This window comes from Amphiprion ocellaris, chromosome 2 (genome assembly GCF_022539595.1).
Source record: "Amphiprion ocellaris isolate individual 3 ecotype Okinawa chromosome 2, ASM2253959v1, whole genome shotgun sequence".
Taxonomy (NCBI): Eukaryota; Metazoa; Chordata; class Actinopteri; family Pomacentridae; genus Amphiprion; species Amphiprion ocellaris.
In genome coordinates this window covers 23075981-23094569 of record NC_072767.1, presented here as the reverse complement: position 1 = coordinate 23094569, position 18589 = coordinate 23075981, and the positions used below count along the sequence as shown (strand labels likewise).

The following is an 18589-nucleotide window of genomic DNA, read 5'->3' as shown; positions in this document are numbered from 1 at the left end:
ATGTGGGATTATCGAGTGTTTCCAGATTAAACAGAATTAAAACAGAAAGACAGGGCACAACAGCCAATGAATAACAAAGCAAAACATAGTACTTTTGGAATTAAGAATACTATTACTTTGATTTTTGCATCTTGCCTCTTTCTTAACTCTCTTTGACTTTCAGCCTTTTACTGCACAAAACATTACTGAACAGTATGAAAAACATATTTTAAAGTAAAAGTCCAACTAAAAATTGTATCAGTACATGAACTAAAACGTGCAGCGCGCTCACCATGTCGATCACCATCTTGCGGAGGGAGTCTCTCTGTTTCTTGCTGAGGTTCTGGAAAATGTCACAGTTGTCCCCTTGCAGCAGTTTGAAGCCCACAGCGAGGTGATGGTTCTCCAGGACTGATGTGTCGTTGTACATTACCGCCAGCTCCGAACCTGGAGAGATGCAGGTTGAAAATGTTTAAAACAAAAAACTACAAACTGGAAAAACACAACAAATCGCTAGATTTTCAACTTTACGATGGTCCTTTAACTACTTATCTGTGGTTCAGTTGGGAAATTAACTAAATCTAAGCTTTAAATTGTGACATTTTATCAAAATCCCTTTGTGTTATTTGAAAATTTGCCTAAACAAAACAGTATACTCTATGGTTTTGTAAAAAAACTTAATATTCTCTGCTTGTCGGCGCAACCATGAAGCCATTACTGGCTCAGCTGTGACCAACAGACACATGACAAAAACCCTTTCAGCTGAACTGTAGGCAGTGTGTTTGAGGAAAAGTATTGAAGCTAGTTGAAAATGTAATGGTAAAATAGAGTCATCCATTTTTTCCCAACATTGGTCACACCTGGGGGCACTTGGAAAAATGTTGTACATGTAGATCCCAGGATTTTCATGTAATTCATGTAAAATAAATTATCAAACAAATTCAACTTTCATTTTTGTGTTTTTTTGTGTGATTTATGGCATCATAACATTCTTACAATGCAGAGAAGACATTTTTGGAGTTGTCTGTACTGCTATCCATAACTGTGCCATTTTCATAGAGGTAGAGGACTTTATATCACAATGAAAAATGAACCCACAGTGAATAAAAATGTGACATGAGCAAAGAAACACCCAGAAACTGGTTGGAGTTCAGAAGGCTTATCCTAAAATCTAGTTACTTTTTTTTCACAATCTCTTGCATCTATTTAAATGTAATTCTTGTCTATTCAAGGTTCACTGTGGCAGCGAAGTCAGAGATAGAAAGGAACCTACTGGTGTTTATGAGGAACTGGTTGGTGACTCCTGGGTGGTCGACATCGTGGATGGCACTAGCAAATAGAACAGCCATGATCTCCAGGTCTGTGAACACCGCCTGAGGAGGTCAAAGAGGAGAAAACACATTTATTCAAAACTTAAAGTAACTCAACTGTTCTGTCCACTGAGTCTTGCTGCAAAACATGAGCCCTGGAGCTGTTAAATGGTTGTGCAGCACCATAAGTGCTTATTGTAGTGTGCAAAGTAACCAGAAGCTACAACAGCGTCCTCTCAACTCACCTCTAAAGCAGGGGTGGACAGGAGGACGTGGGTGGACTGCACCACGTCAGCTGCATGGATGTTGTTGTGATAAGCTACGTCTGCATGATAGTGGTCCTCCAAGGTCATCATAAAGGTGATGAAGGTGTCGACTGGGACCTTAAAGGTTTTCAGAAGGTCTCGCTCCTGTAAAGGTGAAAAAGGAACAAGAATAAATCATGAACTACAGATAACAGTGATGTCTCCTGCGTGATGTTGAAGGCTGAAGAACACAGTCAGTCAGTCAATTGCATCCGACAGAATCGGTGACATGAATAAAGTTCTTCATCCAGCTCCCTCTGATGAACACAGAAGTTGCCACAAGTTTACCTTTAACCACCTTGTAAAGTATATAAACTTCACAGTAATTTGAACTTAAGCGTTATTTATGTTGTACTGACTCTTGTACCTTAATTAACGATATTGATCCTCATGTTAAAAATTGGATTCCACACATTTATTGTTATATCATGCATCATGTTTTTCTTGCTGACAGGTTTCTAATTGAGTGATGTTGTACCTGGAAGACGGCGTACATGATCGCTGTCAGAGGGCGGTTTCCAGAAAATTCTGCTATTTTGAATATATCCAGACCCCAGCGATTGATGTCTTCAATTTCCTGGAGAAAAAAAACAGAACATGTAAAGAACAGTGTATCTGTGTGTGTGTGTTTCTGTCTTGTGTTGATGTGTGTGGACCTACTTTAGCCAGCATGCTCTCATGTGGTGTGTTGACTCCGAAGCGAGGGATGCAGGCAGGTGCTAAGCTGGGACTTTGCGTGGCCTTTTTCACACCACTGATCTGTGACATCGGCCTCTTCTTCTTCTCCTTCTCCTTCGGAGGTGGAGACAGAATCTCCACGTCATGTTGCTTCTCTGCAATATGAACAAACGCACACATTAAGTTACTGCCAAACTGATGCGTGATTCATGACATCCGCAGGTGCAGATTACTTACAAGTTCTGTTCATGAGAACCATGAACAAATGAACCGTGAAAGCAAAATCATTTACTGCACCCACTTCTGTCTTTGTGCGATTTAAAAGACGACTATACTTAATAGTCACTTGATTACTTTGTTTTATCTGCCTTATGGGAGGGAGAAACTTAAGCTAGTAAACCTGCACTAGCTGAGGTAAATCATATGATGCGTCTGTGAGTCATGTCTTTGAAGTGTGAGCATCTGTCTTTGCTTGCTAAGTCACACAATCTTTACTCTTGCTGGAAACTGTCTGAAAAAAATGCATCACTCTAAGGTTCTCCAGTACTGATGGAAAACAACTTCTAATAGTCTCCAGTCTTGTCAGAAACGTGACATCTTTGCCTCAACTCCATAATGAGGCCTGAAAAGAGCCTGTCTTTACAGGTGACTTGGTGTCTTCTGCACGAGTTGAAAGTGAGCAATTAGTTGGTTAGGTTCCACTTCTCCCTTTAGTGATCACTTCTATTCAGTGATGAAAACATTCTATCCTGATGGCAATTGTCTCTTTCAAAATAACAATGCCCCATCTTGTGGGTGCTAGAGGTCACTGATGGTTTGATGAGTATGAAAATGATGTGAATCATGTGACCTTCACAATTACCGCATCCCCACCCAACTGAACACCTATGACAGACGTTGGACCAAAACATTAGACAGCGCTTTCAAGCTCCATCATGAAAACACAAAATGATGGACTATGTTTTGGAGAAAATGGGGTTTCATCCCTCCAGTAGAGTTCTACAGACTTGCAGAATCAATGCCAAGGAGAGGTGAAGCTGTTTGGGTGACACCTGGTGGCTCAACATCTTCCTAAGACCCTCTATGTTGGTTTTTCCTTTTAATTAATACTAATTAGCAAACTGCTGCTACAGCTGCTTCCATAATAATGCCAACATGACAGCGACCGTTATGCAAACACAGTTACTACTGCTGCTGCAATAATTAATATTATTACTGGTAAATTCACCAGTTAACTTAAATTCTATGGCTAATACTGCAGCTGCCACAACTAAAATTTCACTAATAGTGCTGCTGCTTACAGTATTAGAACTGAATCACAACTGGTAGTTGTACAACTTTACGAGCACTTCATCAATATGATATAGCATTGCACTACTACAACTGCACCTGACACATAAGGGACAGCAGGAACTGCTACTAACATACACAGCTACAGTAAATGCTCAGCAGTACCTTTAAATAGAACTTACACTTTTTATACATTTTAACATATACTTGTAAACACATATACATACCTGCACATATGCGTACCACTGGTGTGAAATAAAATAAAGTTACCTTCCTCTCCAATGTACTGACACACAACTGAGGTCAGTATGAATAAAAGAACAAGCAATCACTGAGGAACCCGACTCATTTCACAGCAGCTGATCAGAAACCAGTCGGTTTGTACGTTCTTTCAGCTGAGGTGATGAAACCAGGCTAAAAGGAAATCTGCACTCAGGTCTGCCTTTCCAGAGCACAACCAACTGTGCTATATGTCACCTTGCTGAACAGCACTGGCGTCACATAAAGACGTTGTCTGCCAAAAGCAAATTCACATATATATCACATACAAAGACATGAGGATTAAAAATTTTCGGTTTCGAACTGAGGTCAGAATGCATGTTTGCTTCTTTTTAGCATAACAGAGTCAGAATCTGTGTTAATGACCTTGTGAACAACTGGACTTTGCAATGCTCCTGAACCACAATTAGGTTAAAAACAAAAACCAAAAAAAACAATAATTCAAAACACTTGTGAAATTTCAACCAAAAAAGTTTATATCAAGTACATCAAGTACATAAAATCCCCTGGCATGTAAATGGATGTAAATTTAAGCAATGTGTTTTTATAATTACATGGCATGTAGGTGCAGAAAACCAGAAGCAAAAAGCTAAGGATGATGGAGAAAAAAAAACACCAGTTTCTCCTGAGCACAGCATTGTTTAAAGGTTGATGACAAGGCGCTTCTCATGTTTTTCCAAATGCAGGTCTGCAAAGGCTCCATCACGTAAACAAGTTGGAGAAATTTTCGAACCCACAGTGGAGAGAATAATCCATTAAGGAAAAACATGGAAATCACCAAAGCAAGGTTCCCAGTGACATCATCAACATGATCTCAGCGAGATTTCTTGACACAAAGGTGGTGTCCCAGCAGCAAATGACTCATCCATTTTTGTACAAACCAAGGAAATATTGATCCCATGTTGACATCACAGACAGCGTGCTTCACCTCACGTCCACAAATCATCCCTGGTATTTTCCATCCACGGTTTCTTAATCAGCACTGACTGCTTGAACAACATCCAGATCTGAGCACAGATACCAGCACACGCCACGGTAAGGATGCACAATGACCTGAGTGGCAGCGTCACACGAGGCGCTGTCTGGCCTCCCTCACCTCTCTCACAGTGCCTCCTCTTCCTCACACTCAAAACCATGGTGTTCATCTCCAAACGCAGCCAGGCTTGACGCCGAGGCTTTCATATCAAAACGACATCCGACTGACAGCTCCATCCTCGTTCGGCTGGACCATCCTGCCGGAAGGGCTGCTGAAGACTGAGCCTGCTACTGATGCATCACGCCCTCGAATAATATTGCACCCTGTTGCTACGACAACGCCACACAATGTGCCCGGGAATGCTGTCTGCTGCCGCGCCTCCTTCTGTTTAAGAGAGGGAAAAATCCTCACCTTCTCCATCTGTCCTCTGCTCTGTTCCTTCCCCTCCTTTAGAAACATGCTCTTTTCATTTTTTCAGTTTTGAAAAAAATGCCTTGCATATTTTTTCCTTTAACAATTTCTCCCTTTTGCTCTTTTTCTTCGACATTGATTGAAACATTCCCTTTCCTACACTATTCCCTTCAAAAACAACCTCCTTTTCATTTATACTTTTCTTTTTCTTACCTTCCTTTCACATATTTTTTTAACCTCATCCTATTTAATTCTTGAATCCTGTTATCCTTACTTGAAAAATACACCCTACTTTCTCTTTTAAAAGTGTATTTTTCTGCTCTTTTTCCTATCCCTCTCTAAACTTTACCTATTTCTTTCGCTATCTTATACACACCATTCTGGATGACATGCTAATGTTCACATGAGCTGAACAGCAGTCTGGTCTAATGGTCCTATAATGCAAGTGACAGCAGAACAGTCAGTAAAGGCAGGTGATGTAATTATGCAAATATGTTTCTTGAAGAGGTGAGCTGCACCACGGACAGCACACAATGGTAATGGTACAAAATGTAATTTACAGAATGGTAATGCGTTCCGGTATTTTGTTTTCTAGTACATTTCAATGAGGGTCGACTGAATATTAGAAGCGGCTGTCTGTATAACACTATACAGTCCAATAGCATGAGAAACGACAGCTTCTAAATGTATAATCAACACCATCGTAAAACACTTTCAACAAAAACTGAATATTATGACCTTCATGAAGGATGTAAAGCAGCAAAAGTATTACACCTCATTAAATTTAGTCAGATGTGCCTCATACAGTGGCAATTAGGTGTATAAACTCTTGTGTTTAAATGTCTAATGTTTCTGCGCTGAAGCCTTTGCCCTGACAAAGTCGGTGCCCTTTCACTCTTGTCTTTCAGGTGATAAACTCACCTAGGAAGATGCTGGCGATGAACTCTGACACCTGGTTCCCTGAGCGGCTTGTCTCCGACAGCTGCGTCAGCTCACGGTTCAGCATCCTCTTAAACTGTGTAGATATGACGACAAAGTCCACAAACAAACAATTCATGGTTAGTCCAAGTAGACTGCAGACAGACACAAAGACAAAGTGCAGTGTTTTCTAACTGCACTATGGCAATACATTTAATTGTGACAGCTTTATGAAGCTGTAAACTCATGAGAACATAGGGGAGTTTTTGTGTTTTAAAAAATACAGAAAAACAGTTTTCCCAAAATGTTTCTGTATGATTGCCTCCTGGAAGAGGGTAGTATGGGATTTTTATATTTTATTCTTTTCACATGGTTCACATGGCTCAGATAATAAACCTCACTTCTACGGGCTATGGAAAAATCCCAGCTTTGTTTTTCTTGCTAATTTGTTATTGCGTACAATGACAACATGGTAGATGCAGTGAGATACAATGTCCATCCATCCATCCATCCATCCATCCATCAGCTTGACCTGCTTTACCCTGTAAAGAGTCACCAGGACTGGAGCCTATCCCTGCTCACATTGGATGAGAGCTGGCGTACACGCTGGAGAGGTCATCAGTTTGGTGCGGGACAAACACAAACAGACAGCTCACACTCACATCTACGGCCAATTCAGAACCACCAGTGAATCTGCCATTCATATCTTTAGACTGTGGGAGGAAGCAGGCACAGGGGGAGCATGTAAACTCCACATGGAAAGACTCGAGCAGACCTGCAAACCCAGAACCTTCTTTCTGTGAGGTGACAGTGCGAATCACTGCATCACTGTCCTGCCCAGATACAATTCTAGACAACCAAGAAATAAAATCTTCATATGTTTGAGCAATAAAACAGATGGAAGTATGAACACAGATTTAAACCATGGTAAAAATGTGTATTGTTGTACATTGTAAATGAAATGCTCTGCATAAAATATGAATCAAGTTGGTCAAGCTGCATCTCCCTTAACTAAGCTAAAAAAAAAAAACAAGAAAAAACAGTGCATTATCATTCATGTCGCTTGGTTGTTTAATAAATGTTCACAGTTAAAGTTTAAACTATTTTAAGCCAACACAAGATGCTCCACTGTGGTTAAACCCTATGACTGTGAAAATAAAGCACTGCAGCACTTGTAATTCTATCACATTTATCTCTGTCTGAACAGTCTGCGATCCAAGATTATTCCTTTGAAATGTCCAAATGTTTCACGTATGTTTGTGAAGTTTTAAAAAATACAAAGAAATAAGCTGTGGCTGTCTTTTGGCAGACACCAGGGAGAAATCTTTACTGCTGGTAGTGAATAAAGAACATTGCTGATATACGCTGCTAAGAGGTTTTTTTGGAAAACAAAAGTGTTCAGTGTCTCCCCCTGAATTTCATCGCAGCGGTAGTTTCCACACTGATTATGTAACAGCTTCGGCACGTGGTGCCTGAGGGAGGAGGAAGGGGATCTGGGTGAGAGAGTGATGCTGCAGTGGTTAAACAGCTACTATGTGACACACATATGGACGCACACAAGCACATACAGCAACATCTGTAGTCTCTTATTTATCTTCTGGTGGATTTCTCCTGTGACGTCTCCAACATGACTGCATGATATAGTACTTTCTCTCATGCTGTCACACACATGCATTCATGTTTACATATGAAAAGCAACACATTGCTACATCCATAAACCACTGCTCATAAGATTCTGTTTTTCATATTACAAATCATGACAACTGCTCCCTAAAACATGAATGTCTGGCCTTTGCGTTCTCAATTTCAGTCTGTCACTCTCTCAAAGACACACACACATTCTGAATGTTTAGCCCGTTTGTATATCCAGTCCTCAGTCAGATCTGACAGTGAGGCTCCCTCAGCATTCAGCCCCCTGCAAAGCCTGCACTGCCGATCAATAGATCCCATTGTAAACAAGGGAAGCCAGCAGCGCTCCCCGTTGCTCACCTGTCTGAGTCTCCAGCACAGACAAACCCAGCGTGCCGACGCAGGCATGTCAACCTGCGCATGTTGATGTTAGTGGCAGCTAAAATCCAAGTTTGCCTGCTTTGTGATCTGCTGTAATTTGCCCCCTCAGTTGTGCTCCATGCAGAGCAGGGACGGTCTGCACATGAAAAGAAGTCCGTTTGGAAATTAAAGTTCTCACAGTCCCAGGTGATGTCCTGGAGATGAGGCGGGGTCGGAGGGGTGAAGTGGGGGTGGGGGAGCCTGGAGATGTGATCTACCATCCAGGGGAGGAAGGGTGTGACTGCAGTCGCTTATCCAACTACTGTCACACATTGTCAATGAGAAACATAAAGAGGGAGAGAGGGAGAGGGAGGGAGAGGCTTTGAGGAACCCCTCTCCCCTGCCTTGCATGCTGTTCCCCACTCTCTGTCCAATCACATGAGTCTGTTTTTCAGGGGCTGGTTGGAGGAGAGGGATCTGATTGGCTGACTGGGGGATGGAGGAGGTTTTAGTGTAGCAGCCAGAAAGCAGAGAGAAGCAGAGAGGAGAGATGCTAATTAACTCTTTCGGTGGAAGAAGGCACCATTCATGAACTCTGGTGTTTTGCCTCATATTGCTAAAGTCACTTTTTTTTCCATATATGTGACTCAGAGATGTTGTCTCAACACTGACAACAGGAAATAGCTTTAAAGATTTTTTCCACAACTGTCAAAGGGACAAAATTGGATTCTGCATTTAACCTTAATGTGAATAGAAGACAAGAATCAGAATTAGTCAATGGTGACATTTCTAAACCAGTATACCAAAGCATCATCTAAAAGACAGCTGAGACAAAGACAAAATGTTTAACTATTGTGGTATTGATTTTTCAGTCACAGACAGTGCTTTTCTTTCAGAACATAAAGGTCCCCATATGGTCAAAATCCATCTCTTGTGTTTTTGTGGTTGTTATAAATTTGGAGGTGTGAAATAAAAGCTAAGATATGCAGAAAATTATTTCTGACATCCCTTTAGTCCCTCTGCGACATAATAGGCTCCAAACGTTAAGAGCCAGTGAGAACTTTGCTGAGCCACGTTTCAACTAGGAAACCAGTAGTCATCCAGCTAAAATTTTGAATAGGCCTTCCTTCTCACTGCCTGCTGCTTACAGGATGAGCCATTCATAAAGAGCAGCTGCTTCTCAGTCTACTAGGTTTATTTACTCTCTAGAGCTGCTTCTGCTAACTATAAATTGTCTCAGCCACAACCAAAGCTCACCAAATGTTCTGCTGCTGGCTGCAAAAGTGAACACAACAGTCTCCGTGAACTCCCAGCAGCTGAGGAACTGAAGATCCAGCAGACTGCTTTTATTGTTAATGGCAATGTCACCAGTGGGAAAGTCCTTAGTGTCAGCACGTTGTGCAGCTAATATGGCTAACGTTGCCATTAGCTTTGATTGAATGACCACAGGTCAGTTTGAAATACTGAGAGAAGTGCAGCCGCTAAATCAGCAGTCACCTCACAGCCAATTCTATGTAGAAGAAGAAGCCTTTATTTGTCACAAATACATTTTTACAGCACTGTGAAGTGTTGTTTTTCACATATCCCAGTTGGGGTCAGAGTGCAGGGTCAGCCATAGTACAGCGCCCCTGGAGCAGGAAGGGTTAAGGGCCTTGCTCTTAACCTCTGACCTTCTGATCTGTAGTCCAGAAACTTGACCATTGCGCCACCACTGCCCCTGATGTAAAATAATCACTCAGAAACAAGGTATAAGCCATAGGAAGTCCTGGTCTTACACATGTATTTACGTTAATGTCAGCTGCCTTGCGGTCAACAGTTTTGTTCTGTGTTGTCAATCATAAATGCAGTGAGAGTCTTCTTCCTGAAGTGGACGTGGACTGCAACAGCTCAGCTGCATTTCAAGCTGAAACAGCCTGTTTAGAACAGTGTAATTTTTGTGGTATTTTGAGCTGAAAAATTGGAAGATTCATTCTAGGGATACGTGATACTTTCATCAATTTGTTCAAAAGGGGCACAAAATGCGACCTTCAAACTTTTGGTGTCTACAGTTGATACATAAGTAGACCAGGATGCACAAACATTTGGCTTTTGTTTTTAGGTAAGACAAACAGCTGATATACAGCGCTAAAGACCAGTAATGAAGTGTTTGGACATAGCTACAGGTTCACTGCAATTTCAACTTCTGTTGAGTGGGCAGATTCTATATGAAGCTGAGTTGGATGTCACCTCACCTTATTGGATGCCATCTCACTGACTGAGTGTCTCGTTTGCAGCGTCTCCAGCTGGTCCAGACACCAGTCCAGTTCTTCCAGGGTCTCCACTGCCAGCTTCTGGTAGGGCTCCTCTGAAAGGACAAACACATGCTGCAGGTCAGAAAAATAACTATTATGAAAACATCTGAATGCGTGAGGCGATACAAAGCTCTGGTGTTGCTCTTAAAAAAACTCCTGCGTGTCGTTTCTTGTTGTGTCCATCCTGTTTGAAATGAGTTCAAAATGGAGCTATTAAAAGTTGTGTGTTTAACACCAAGTTTATATTTTCATGCATTAAAATCAACAACTGAGAAACACATTACTCATATTTTCCAATGGGTCAAAACAAAGCAACCCTTTCAATAAAAAGATAAAAGCATGAAATCATTTGCATATTAACCTCACATTGTTCCACTGTACAGGAATATTAACACTGACCTGCAACACATGGCTTACACATGGACGGCTGGTTGCTGCTCGATGGCCTCCTGAAACAAGAAACAGATGAAACAGATGAATTATAATAAACACAGGAAGCGGTTAGTCATCCAGTCTGCTTTCTTGATCTTACTTATTTCCCACACGATCTTGCAGATGTGTCAGAACAGCGAAGTTACTTCTCACTGTTCGCAGACTGGCAAGAACCTATAAAGGGAAAACGAGAGGAGAAGCATGAATAAGGTTAGTTGGAGACACCAGACACATGCATCCCTAAATACCAGGACAATGAAGAACCCAGTGTAGTGTAGAATCACATTCATGTAATCTAAGTGGTTTACAAACTCTACTCTACAAATCACAGAGACAGCATGTAGCTGCCAACATGGCTTTATGACCCTAATGTCACTTGAGTGCTACTAATTTCCAAAAATCTGCTCTAAAAGAGCAGCCATGTTAAGCTCTTGAGTTTCAAAATCCCACGGAGTTGACGTGTGTTCTTGTTCTGAGGTTGGATTCACCCGTCAGCTTGTTTTGCAACAGTTAGAGGTGTGACACACATATTACGACTAAAATAGATCTTTTTGCTAATAAATGAGTGTGGGTCAAAGCTGTGCTGCCTGATATCTAAAAATGATTCAGGTAAAAATTTAGCTTGATATCCGACTGCAGGTAGGCCAAAAGTAAATATTGGATATTAGTTTGAGAATATGGCATGTACGCAGGTTGTGTTGATTGCCGACACACACACACACACACACACACACACACACACACACACACACACACACACACACACACACACACACACACACACACACACACACACACACACAGACAAACATAAAGACTCAGAACAAGCTGTTCAGCACAAGGAGAATGTGTGGGTGTTTTCTGTGAAACATGAACCATCTCTTATTTTTCAAACTAGTGAGAAAGGACAGTCGAGACGCCTCGTAGATTATCTGTACAGGCCAACATCTACAACTGCACTGTTTTAGTTTGAATGGAAGCTGTCCATTTAGATACACAGTGCTCAGTAATGAAAACATCTTGCTAAATGCATGCAGATTAAATACAGTAAAGAACAACAAGTCACATTTCAGGTGACAAATCTGGCTCTGCCATTTTCTGGCAACATGAAAACTTGTATGATTGCATTGTTCATTAATCTTCAATGGACAAACAGCAATTAATGCCTTTATTGAAATCCATGTTGTTTTCCTCAATTTGCCATAGCTGTGCCTTGGATATTACAATATAAATAAAGTTGACATACAGTCAATACTTATGTAAAACACGTCTCCTATTATAATTCAATAATCAATACACTCTGTGGAGGCAGACTTGTTTTCACTACGAACTCCAAAACATGTAGTCTTCATCGATTTTTTTATGCAGGGCTTCATGATATGTACCTTATTATCTTTCCGACCAGAACAAACAAATAAATGCATTTAATCACATCAATTTATTTCACAAATTAGTATTTATACAAACAGTGCTTCTACCAAATTGGTGAAACTATGTTAAAGAAACTGTCTCTAATGCTAAATCCAGTTTTTGGGCTGTTGCTGTACAGGTTTTCATTTGGCGCCAAATCAGTGCTGGCAAATAGCCACTCAGCTGGGATTCTGTATTTTGTTTTTGATTTGTCGACTTGAATGAAGGTGGCTAGTAAATTTCAGAAATTCTTGCAGAAAGAGCAACAACACAGAGTGTAAATGCGACTAACCTGTGCGAATGGAGTCACTATCATGTCTTCTCCATGCCTGCAAAAACCAAAGAACAAACGTCAAGTGGAAAAGTCACGTGAGAAGGGAGAAGCTAGCAGAGGACATATCGTGTGATTCCAACATCTAAAAAGACAAACACATAAAGAATGACAACGCTGAGGCTGTTGTCATTGGGATATTTGACTGTGCAGGAATGCTGCAGTTGGCTGACACTCTGCTTGGTCTGAATATCACGCTGGATAAATGGAGTGGACAGCAGATTGAACTAGTTACACAAACACATTTTGGAGGCAAATGTGCACAAACAGGTGTTAAACCTCAGATAACATTTGTTTATGACCATGTGGCAAAAGAGAGCTGGATGAAAAAGGAATAGTATAATGTCAGATAGGTCAGAACTGGTTACAAACCAAGAAATGCTTTTTTAATTGCATGCAAGGACTGAAGTTTAATTTAATGTGTAGAAATTTGCATAAACCTTCCCCCCAAACTTTCATTTTTACACTTTTACAATCTTTTCCATCTTTTTAAATGCGATTCTTGTTCATTAGAAGTAAAAACATAAATTCTAAAGTTTTACTCACTGATTAAGTTCTCTGACCTAAATGTGAACTGTATGAAGAAGTCTCTTTATTAGTAAAACTGTTCACTGTAATTATACCAGCTGTCTAACAACATTGTAAAAAAAGGCAGATGAATCCAAGCAATCAGTTAAACTGCACTGTAGCATTAGGAGCTAACAGACTTTATTGAGTGGCGACAAACGTAGCCGTGATAACACAGAATCAGACCCGTGTTCTTATAAGGAACAACAATCACTGAAGGCCTCCAAGTTGCGTTTGTATGACCAGAACTATGTGCAGATGGGGGGCAGTGTTCATGCTCTGGGTGCTGGGAGAGCGACGCTTTGAAAAAGTGGAGCTCTGTGGAAGGTTTGGGGTCACAGCATGCACCTCAGACACCTTCAGACATCAAGGAAAAACCATGCTGCCAGTGGAAAGTACAAAGTCAGCCTGCACATCACTGTTCAGCAAACATTTGACTCCAAATGACAATCATATGATAGAGAAAGTCATCACTGAAGAGACTCTATTGTTTGGTAAAATCAAGACCGACAAAACAAAAAGTCATTCTAATGGAAATAATCAAATAGGCAAATGAAAAAGGGGTGACAGCAGATCTGTCAAATGCTTGCTGAGACTGTTTCAGAAACTTTGCACTGGTGATGCTTCTGAAGTTGAGCATTCAGGTCATGTTCGGGAAAAGGTGACGTCTAAGCTTCAGGGTGGGTTTGGTGACTCATGACAGCACGGCACAGCCCAAAGGTAGAGACAGAAAAATCACAGCAATCGTCACACTTTGTCTCACCGAGGTAGCCAACTGACTTCGCAATGATTCAATCCCTCCTCCCTTCAAAACAAAGGAGCGACAGCTATTGGTGGTTGAGGCCCCATTTACACTCGGGCTTCAAACAGACTGCTAGCTGCACAGAGAAATCTTTAGCTGTATAAACAGACAGAAACTGGAAGCCAAACTAACTGAGAGCTAAGACCAGGTTTTCACTGGCTGGACGACTCAGAGGTAGAACTATGAAACAACTGAGACTGGCTGATCTGCTGTTTACACTTAAAAACTCTCACTGTGCTGCAAAAGCCTCTTTATAGCCAGATTCTTAGCAGTGTAAATAGGACCTTGAATGTGGTTCCAAAAAATATTTACGATGACATTAAATTCCAGAGTTTCCCCAGAACTCTACTTTAGCAGTAGTGACACAGTCCATGTGATCTGATGCTAAAAATTCGGTAAATATGATCAAACTGAAGCATGACATGTCAACAAAACACTCTCAGTTTAGAGCTCCAAATAGTTTTAACATGTTTAAAACTTACATCACATTTTGGGGAAACAGAAATCCTCCTATATACTTTAATTGAATTTGGCTCAACAACAATAGATTTTGTTTAATTTCATTTTCATCTGTGATTATAAATAGTCATATTTCACTATGCAGGCTTATTATTGATGAGTGACATGGGAAACTCAGAGACAATTTAATTTGTTTTGATCCAGAATCTTAATGTGTTAATACACATTTGTCAAATTCTATTCATATCTCACTGTTATCAGTCTAGCTGTTCTCTATTTTTTTATACTGTGAAACAATTCCAAAAAATTCCCCCCAAATCCAGCATCCCAACCGCACAGGTTGCCTTGCAGAAATAATACAGAAAGCATCTTTAAATACTCACAGGTCGCTGGCAGTGGACGAGTTGCGGGACATGGCTTTGGGCGAAAGGTCGAAGTCTGAGTCGGAGCGGTAGAGGAAGGACTCGCGGCGCTGACTGTGGGGGAAGTTGGCCTGAAGAACCAGACCAGAGCCGGGGCTAGTCTGAGAGTCCAGTGGACTGCGACCCACCGACAGGCCATTCTCCACATCAAAACTATGGAGAAAGAAAGGAGAAAAAGTAAGCACATACTGCAGACTGACCTGCCATTCCATTTCTGTCTTCCTCATTTGATTTCTACAATCTGTTATCAATAATACCAAGTATGCCAGGATAGTTTTGTTACAAGAAACACCTCCTGCAGCTGCTGAAGATATACAAATAGAAACAGACAAGAGACGTCTGACAAAAAGATGAGAAAAGGCAGAGAAATATGGATAAACATCTTCTGAATGGGTGGAGCTGAAAATCAATTTCCAAACGATCACATTGAAGTGTTTAACAGCAGACATGAGGAAGATAAAATTACTAAAAGACACACATAGAAGATTCATGTGACTGTTTCAATAATTACAATGATGAAAAGCACAAAACTTCAACTTGGTGGCTGAGTAAAAAAACGTCATCATCATCATCATCCTGATTTTCTCCGCAGACTGTAAACAGGTAACCTTGTGATCAGTGGCTTTCGCAATCAAACGCTGATGCACACACATCGTTCCCTTCACTATCTCTGCATGACGTCAACCCAGACATGTTACGTCAGTACAGCTGCTACCCATGAACCCACCCCCCCCAAACCCCCGTCAGTCATCACAGCAGCTAAAACACAACAGAACAAAGGGACATTGACATTATGTCACAGAGTTGAAATTGATTTTATTTTTAAATTCCATTGCATATCTTAAAATCTGTGTCTGTGACACTTTGATTGAGCCCAGCTTCTGTCAGCATCACAGCTACACTCAGCCTTGACTGAATCTCTCCGAAACCCTTCCAATCGAGATGAGGTCAGACTGCAGGCTACTGAGCTGCAGGGCTCTGCAATGCAAACAATCCCTCAACAGATTCACTTTCTCTTTTTCATATTACACAGTGCAACCACAAAAGAGCGAGGCGCTGAAACCACGACAAGCATAAAGGGAATGGAGGAGAACTTGACTTTGAGTTTTGTCTGAGCCCACAGGGAGAGCGGCTGAGGGTTAAAGCTTATCAACTTGGAAAATTATTATTCTCTGTTGATCTCTGCACTATTTCCAGCTCATCATGCTCCATATTCCCTCAGTAAACTGTGCCTTGCTCAAGGACATACCGACTCACACAGTTCATGTCTGTTTTAAAAGACTGAAACCAGCCTCCCTTTGGTTCTTTTTTGACCTCATTTCTCAGAGAAATCTTCTACATTATTAGCTCATGAAGAACAGATCTTTCATGGCTGAGATGAGATTTTAAAGCACTATTACATGGACACTTCAGGGGCAATATTAACAAATTTAATGTGCGTCTTAATCAATTAGATTCATTCATGACATCCCCCCTCCTCGTCCTCCTTCCCTGGTCATAACAATAGAAAACAGAGCACTGACCCAGCAGTGGAAGGTTGCCTGTGTGTCTATTTTTAGCCTGCCTCCAGCGCTGCAGCAATAATAGCGTCTGATAAATGAAGGATGGCTATTATGCAATCGATGCTGAATGAAACAGGCCCAATTCACAGAAGCACAGAGAGAGACGAGGACGAAGAGGAGGAGGAGGGTGGCCAGGAAGGCTGCATCCAGCACAGTGATGCGCTCAGCACCTCGCACCTGATTGGTGAGACATGGCGGAGGGAGGCAGGGCTGCGGCTGCAGGGCTTACCTCAGTGATGACCCCCCCCCACCACCACCACCACCACCACCACCACCGTACCTCACTCAACCTCCCTCTACCTCCCCCATCCACCCCCCCCAGCTCTGTGTAGTCGGCCGTGACGAGGCTCCATCAGAGGAGAGCAGTGACGTCAGAGGCTATAAATAGATCTGGCTGACAGGAAAGAAGGGAACTGGGAGACTTGTGACGGTGCTTACGTAGATGCCCTCCCTCCCCCACCCATGACAGGGTGCAGATGAATTCTCCCCCTCCACCTGAATACATTTATGAAATGTTCTATTTTAAATTCCACTAGGTGGCTCCTGGTAGAAACGCAGGTCTGTTCCACTCCATTCCTAAATGCTCATATATATTCATGGCCCATATTTTCTTTCTTATCTTCTATTCAGCTGAATCCCTCAGTGAGCAGGTATGAAGCATGTTACTCAAGGACACTTTGACAGCAAACATCGCCGATGCCAAGACTGAACACGGTCAAAGCAAATCAGAGGATCACGTATCACAGTGGGAGCTGCAAACGTTGTCAGCTGTGGATTTAAATTGTCTCTCAGATTCAGAATCGCAAAGTTTAAATGTATATGAGTCTACCATGTGTGTAGTTTTTTATACTCTCTCCAGTAAAATTGAAACTTATTTTTCTTTTGTATCCCGAGCGTTCTTCAGATTTTCCTCTCATGAGTGCGTTTAGATCATATGAAACTAAATCTTTCCACTGTAATCCAGATGTATGGCAGGTTTTTTTTCTGGCAATTAAAGAATTAATTTACAGGCCTTAGCTGTGTGTTCACATCCAAGTCTCCCTCACATCAGAAACAGGCTGCATTACACAGATAATTCATCGAGCATCAACTCAATATACTGAATTTGTACCGCTGCTCAAGGCTGCAACAATGAATTCACGAGCATGACTACAAACAGATAAAGTAATGCCGGTAATAGCACTAATAGGAGACACGTAGTAATTTATATGCAGAATATGTTGATTTTCACAGATTTAATATATTTTGCACCCCACTGACTCCAGTCACTATTTCAGCAGCTGCAGTTCACCACGGCCTGCTGATAGTTGATGGAATTAATCCCAGAGTCAACAGCATCTGACAGGGAGGCAGCTCCCACTACTGAGGAATATCAGGTACTGCAGCAACCGTCACAACCCTTTCTGTGCATGTACAGCACATAAATATTTGTTGAAATTAAATAATCATAAGGTTCTGCCCAAATTGTCTTTGTATGTTGCATACTGATCTGTCTTCACGATATCTGGTTTCAAGTGAGCTCTTTAAAAAAATATTTTATCAATGCTGTAATTGTGCCACTTTCCCCCCACTGTATTTGGGATGTAAACCAGCAAGTGCCATAAATATAAAATATTTTCCTGTAAAAACAAAACAAAAACAACAACACAAATATTACTATGTGAATTTATTTACTGTTTCCAATAAAACAGAGTGAGTGGTATTTGACTAATAATGATGATATGATACCTTTGCAAGTTGCAAAGCAAATTTAGAAGATTTAGAACTGAACAGATAGAAATTACAAATGCTGTTATAAAGAGCTTAAATTGCACTAAAAGTGTAGCCAAACCAATCTATTTTTTAAATGCAGAAATAATATTAAAGTACTATGTTTGAAAATGTTCTTGCCAATCACAAAGAGGTGCAGAAACTGCAGAAAAAATGCCCCAACATTTCCCTAACGACTGCTACAATCAGTCGCTCAAATGAAACTTTTACTGTTAAATTAGTCTTTTTACTGCAACAACCACAGCCACTGGTTCTGCAACAAGCATCCTCCCTTTAAACAGACAGGCAGGCGAGCCGGCGTCTTGTTCAGCTGCAGCCTGACATAACAAGTTGACCTTGGTCTGTCTCCTGCCTTCAGCATTGTTCTCCGTTTCTCTGACGTACATTACAGCTCCCTTTTCTCTCTTT

The 18589-nt window shown here is 41.2% G+C and overlaps 1 protein-coding gene across 7 annotated transcripts in view; it reads right to left on the bottom strand.

The window, feature by feature from the left end:
- LOC111573959 (cAMP-specific 3',5'-cyclic phosphodiesterase 4C-like) overlaps positions 1-18589 on the bottom strand; it is a 112675-nt gene that overhangs the window by 8479 nt on the left and 85607 nt on the right. For 5 of the 7 annotated variants that reach the window (XM_023278324.3, XM_035951993.2, XM_035951985.2 and 2 more), the window contains 12 exons: positions 14811-15002; positions 13930-13971; positions 12561-12597; positions 10959-11032; positions 10826-10875; positions 10367-10479; positions 6150-6243; positions 2255-2427; positions 2073-2171; positions 1535-1699; positions 1253-1352; positions 272-426 (listed from right to left, as the gene is read on the bottom strand). In XM_023278324.3, coding sequence (XP_023134092.2) covers positions 272-426; positions 1253-1352; positions 1535-1699; positions 2073-2171; positions 2255-2427; positions 6150-6243; positions 10367-10479; positions 10826-10875; positions 10959-11032; positions 12561-12597; positions 13930-13971; positions 14811-15002 — 1294 coding nt within the window. The remainder of the gene's footprint in view (positions 1-271; positions 427-1252; positions 1353-1534; positions 1700-2072; positions 2172-2254; positions 2428-6149; positions 6244-10366; positions 10480-10825; positions 10876-10958; positions 11033-12560; positions 12598-13929; positions 13972-14810; positions 15003-18589) is intronic. The other 2 variants (XM_023278340.3, XM_035951995.2) reach the window with 1 other exon arrangement.